This window comes from Atta cephalotes (genome assembly GCF_000143395.1).
Source record: "Atta cephalotes unplaced genomic scaffold scaffold00020, whole genome shotgun sequence".
NCBI classification, from domain to species: Eukaryota; Metazoa; Arthropoda; class Insecta; order Hymenoptera; family Formicidae; genus Atta; species Atta cephalotes.
Genome location: NW_012130084.1, coordinates 394826 through 400923, shown reverse-complemented (window position 1 = coordinate 400923; position 6098 = coordinate 394826). Strand labels below are relative to the sequence as shown.

General features: G+C 32.7%; 1 protein-coding gene across 1 annotated transcript in view; it reads left to right on the top strand.

The window, feature by feature from the left end:
• Positions 1 to 4865, top strand: part of LOC105619294 — a 10149-nt gene extending 5284 nt beyond the window's left edge. The window contains 8 exon segments of the mRNA XM_012200817.1: positions 837 to 908; positions 1301 to 1424; positions 1514 to 1641; positions 2226 to 2335; positions 2400 to 2545; positions 3778 to 3976; positions 4084 to 4200; positions 4748 to 4865. Of these exon segments, the coding sequence (XP_012056207.1) occupies positions 837 to 908; positions 1301 to 1424; positions 1514 to 1641; positions 2226 to 2335; positions 2400 to 2545; positions 3778 to 3976; positions 4084 to 4200; positions 4748 to 4865 (1014 nt within the window).
• Positions 4866 to 6098: the final 1233 nt, after the last annotated feature.

Genomic DNA, 6098 nt, shown 5'->3' with positions numbered 1-6098 from the left:
CGTTACCTATTAATTTATTTATACTATAANAAATTAATATATATATNTGTATTNTGTATTATAAGTATATATATATAATATATAATATATATATATATATATATATATATATATATATATATATACAATTGTTGTATATAATATTGTTGTACATAGATGAAAGAAAAAAAATGCGCAGGACACAAATAACCCAAAGGTAAGCCTATTAGAGTTAATTTCTTCTAAACATCGACATAAAAATTTATATTCTTTATTTGCTGAAAAAATGTCCGGGACGATCCTTGGCGCCGATTCTAATCCTATGCTACGTGTATCGCTTGATAATATGTGACATAAGCGCCAATGACGTCCCGCCATTATTGTTGTAATGATACCAGTGGCACAATACACGTTGCTTCACTTTCTTACGCAAGATTTGGCTTCTACCAGCTGATTCAAGGACATTCGGCACGATCTTGTTTCTTTGTAATCTCATTCCCCATCATTTGAAGACGGAACTCATTACTATGCGATTGAAGTTTTGGTCACAATGTCTAATTCCAAGTTTGGAAAAGTTTTCGTGCCCCTGAAAACTTCTCCTAATATGAGTTAAATGCGAGATGAATACGAAGTTCATAATTGACCGAGTTAACATAAAGCTCGACGTTGAATGATGCACTGCATCGTTTCGTTTGTTCCGTAATGGAGTTTTTATCTGTCTATAATAAAAAATGATAGCTTTTCTATACTATATTTTACATGTATTATTCATTCACTATTTAAAAATCAAATCTCTTCGACCGAACACGAATAAACAGGAAATACTTTATTAATTGTGGTAAATACTATGGTTTCAGGAAAACATGATTATCAGGCATCAACGAAACAATATCCTGCTCGTGTGTGTAGTATTACATTTCTTCATGCAAGTAAGATTTTTTTTTTAAATTATGTGAATGACATTAAGATTATTAAAAGAATTTCCACTCTCTCGATCGCACAAAGGCCTTTTTATGAATATATATTTTAAGAAAGTCCGAAAGGCCTTGTTTTTGCCAATGAAAGCTCGACCAACTCGTTTTTCAATATACTCCTTAAATACGCCCAACCTCATACAATTCGTCATTTCGCAGCACTTTCTCACAGACGCGCCCTTAATATCTCACTCACGCGAGTAAAAGTTAATGAGGCCGCTCATTTAATGGCATTGCATTGTATAGCACGATCGAAGCAAGGCGCAGAGTAACAGTTTCATTTTTACACAATTATTTGAATTACTTCTTGCTCTCAAACCTACCTTTTGTCACGAACCTTTGAAAAGGTACTCGACGTCCACGGCCATGGAAGATTAATGGATCCGCCTTCAAGAAATGCAATGTGGCGGTTCGGCTATCCGAATCCAGTCAATTACAATGATAATGAGCTTTTTTGCGGTGGATATGCAGGTTCGTTCTTGCAAGTTACGTTAATCCGCTGTAATCATCGCGGATGTTTGGCGTTAAAGTTAATATTGACGATGGCTATTGTTCATCAGTACATTGGGAGCAGAATAAAGGCAAGTGCGGCGTTTGCGGAGACGCATATCATTCGAGTCAGCGTCCACACGAAGCCGGTGGTGAGTTCGCAAATGGGATCATCGTTCGACACTACACCTTGGGGCAGGTAATGTAACTTTTGATATTTTCGTACATCAATGTAATGCATGCAAATTTATTTTAAAGCATAATTTTAGCACAATTATTTCGTTGTATATTTTCGTTGAATTTATGAAGAAAATATCACCTGCTGAAACTTATAATAATCAAAATCAAAATAAAAAGGCATTTGTTGTATAATTTTTATTGCATTGAAAAAAAAAACCGAAATTACAGCCAAAACGTTCGCAATTGTTATATGATATTTCAACAATACACTTTTAACTCTCTCTTCTCTAATATCTGCGTTTGGCTCTTATTTTGACTGTTCTTTTTTATTGAAAAACAATGCTGTTATTAGCATTATTTTAATTGAAAATAATTTCATTGATTCAACAATAGTATTAATGAAAGAAATAAAATTTTATTAAAACAAGATAATATATAATATATTTGTCGTAGTTTCATTAATAAAGTCATTGAATAAACAAAATTATTTTCAATGATATTATTGAAAATGATATTATTGATACAACATTTTTTTTCAATATCTTTTTTGTGGACTTATGATATTCGTTTTATTATACATATATCAGTATAATCTGTTTAAAGGAAATCGAGGTGGAAATCGAACTTACAGCCAATCATTATGGGAGATTCGAGATGTATCTTTGTCCTAATAACGATCCGTCGCGTGAAGCAACTCAAGAGTGTTTCGATTCGTAAGTGATCTCTACAACTGGTACGTGCAACTGCTGCTTTCGCTAATGTATTTTAATCGCACAGTTATCCTTTGTACGTGTCCGGGACGCAGGACGTCCGTTTTGAGATTCCGCACGACACAGGAAAAAAAGGCATCATTAAGTATATGGTAACGTTACCATCGTACATAACGTGTTCGCAATGCGTCATTCAGTGGAACTATTACACAGGTTACGAAATTTTATCGTGCATTACTCTCCCCGTTTCTTCCAGGTAGCAAGATGTCGTCTTATTTAATTATGACGAAGGTGACGTTCAAACATTATAAAAATGACATGTGGCCGGTATTCATAGTCAGATCTGTCAATAATCAAAACTGTCTTAATTATAGTTTTAAGAAGTCACGAACTAATCAGAGGACCGTATTAGCGTCTTAAGACATTACTTAAGATAGTCTTGAAATAAGAACGGACTATAATACCATCCATGGACTTGTTACAGTCATAAGTGTTGAAATATGTCTTTATTTTCATGTTACTAACAACATAAATGAATGAGGTTATTAACTGATCACTAATAACGTTATTAGTACGTTGTTAATTGGCTATCCATCGATGTCAAAGTGTATCGATGTCACGTTATAAATATCCTAAGAAATGCACCAAGTTAAGAGAAAGTTAATTGACTTTATTTTGACGGCAATCAAAATGATGATTTTTTTGTTACAAAATTTGATTATTTATTGAGAAGTTAAGAATCAAAATTAAATCATTTTGATTTTTTGTTGACTTTTTATATGTTCTTTTGGGACATCGTAGAATGGATAAATAAATGATATCGTCAATTAATCAAAAAGATAATGTCATTATTATATCTTAAGTACACTGTTAGAAATGTTTCCTTTTCATGTAAATGAAGCTCGTGGTTATAAACGAAATTAAAAGTAATGAATGATTTAATTGAAAACCAAATTATAGTAGTTACTTCAATGAATATGTACATTAAATTTCATAAAATTTTATGAAAAGTACATTAAATTTCATAAAGTTTCATGAAAAATACATTAAATTTCACATGTACGCAATATTCTTTTCGGTTATAAATATATTAAATTTATAATGTAATGCCATGAAATTAAATTCAAATTGTGTAACTTAAAAGTACATTAAATTTCATGAAATTTTTAACAGTGTAGGTAACATGACGTCACCAATTCGAAATGATTGAATTACTAATATCAAGGGCGGAATTCATAGACGTTGCTCATTCGAAATGATCTTAAGCTTGAAATATCATGAATCAATCAGAGAATATTAGCATCTTAAGAGATTGCTTGAGCTTATCTTGAGATTAAGAACGAATGGACTATGGATTCCGACCCAAAATGACTATTGGCTAATCTTGCTACTCTGGGCTATGTCGCTTTGAGGACGATCTCTTATCACGTCTGTTTTACTATCAGGAAACATGTGGGGCACTTGTGAAAACGGTACGGAAGCTGTCGGATGTGGAAGACCAGAAACTTTCCGTAACTGCGCCGACGTGAGTATCGTCACCAGTACCGGTGGGATACCGCCACGGTTTTTGTATCAGAATATTCTTTACGAGCTGTACTCGATAAGTCCGAAATACTCCACCGCGCCGCTCGCACGGCCATTGAGGTGAGAATCGTTGTGTTAAAAGGATACGTTAATTCGCGCGCGTGTCAGCGTCAAACGCTCAATTGTTGTCGATACGACACGCACGTGCATGGGTTTCATGATTTCAGAGTTCAAGTGTGCGAGCCAACTGCGGCTTATCGATACAGGCAGAATATGACCAATTGGTGTCAAGTGAATTGCATTCGCATCCCGTCAAACTGTCCGCCTGGTGTCTGTCACTGCCTGTGAGTATCCATTAATTGATCGGCGCGCGAGTTTAAGCAATAAATTGTTATTGACTCGGAATTGCATTAACTCTGCTAGTCTATTCTTTACTACGATCATATCATTTGGGTCAATATGATTAAAAAGCTTTAAAAAATAAAAAATAAAAAATTTTCACGGAAATTTGATTGATTTTAACGGTAATAAACGAAGTTATCAAATACTAGAGAAAAAAATTTTTTAATGAAATATTAATAAGAAGATAAATTACATTTTGAGAGTCAAATTTATTATACTATCATTGTTTAGGTAGATATGACTAAAAGCTCTAAAAAAATAAAAGATAAATAATTTTCGCAGAAAAAGATTTTACATTATCAGAAAAAGTTATCAAATACCAGAAAAAAGATTTTTTTAAATATTAGTCAGAAAATAAATTACATTTTGTTAAATAGATCTAAATAAAAACGGACCAGCGGGATTAAAGAATTAAATGATTATGACTTTCATTTTAGCATTCGTATTTTCAAAAATTTTTCTTTGATTCTTGTTTCAATATGATTACAGAAACACTTGCGATGCTATTGGAGATATCGCCGATAAACCTGGAGCAGACCAATATTGCCTGAGACGTTGCATGCGTTATCCGTCGAATTGTCCGAGTGATCGCTGTAACTGTTATTGAAACTGTAAACCATGCTTGATATTGACATTCTACATACAGCGTTAAATGTGGGATGTGAATGTGTATAAGTATCGTCGAATTAATAAAAGTCTGACCGTAATACGCGTAATTTCACTGCTTACTATGAAAAGTATTCTATATGGATAATACTATGAAAGTTTCTCTGTACGAGAATGTTTTTCTTACCTTATTCATGGCTGCTTCTTCCTGGAAAATTTTTGAGATACGCTATAAATGTAAAATCCACTTTGCTTAGAAATCCATGATTTATCGAATTCTCATAAGCTAAAATTCTATTTATAATTTTATATCTTATGCATATGATATATTTCAGTTTTTAAAAATGTATATATTTTAATATACATTTCAGATATGCGAATATTCCATAGATATATTTTACTTCTTCAAATGTTTTTCGTATACGTAAATACGATATATAAAATTATAAATAGAATGTATAATAATGTGACGCAATTTATAGATTACTTAAAGTGGACTTTGAAGTAATAAAATAGAAATAATGCAATATACCTGCTCTCTGTGAAACGCGAGAGAGGTGAGTGACGAAGAAAACCGTGTAATGGCACTATAATATTTAATATTAGGACATTCTATTGACAGCTTAAAATTTTTCACGCGTATATCACATATTATATACGTAATCGTCAACGTTCCTCGCGGCCTTACGATATATTAATAATGCAGCTATGTTTAACGAAACGATGACGGTTCACCAATTTCACGCGCTTCTCCAATCGCCAACGAGAATTCATAATTAATGATACCAATTGGAAAACGTACGAATTCATACGTTTTCGCAATGTATTGTTTATGTATATATTATACATATAATCATAAATCTCTCCTCACTATAATTAACACTTTACAAAACTATATACACTAAAGCCATCTTTGTATCGTCTACAACGCTAGCTAGCAACATTTTCTTTTTTTCCTTTCATCTCTCATATATATAACATATTCTTTATATATATATATAATTATATATATATTTATATATTTATATCGGCACGCGCCTTCATATGCGCAGTATAATAATAATAATAATCGTCGCCAAAGTGCGTAACATTAGCGCGTCAAGTTAAAACTCGTGCTACGCCAAGTTCTAGCGCGAGGTGTACGATAATATAAAGTTCATCTATCTGTCACTTACTGCTAATTGCTATGCAACTAATTAACGTCCGCGGTCGGTTGCGGTTTAATTATTCGTGT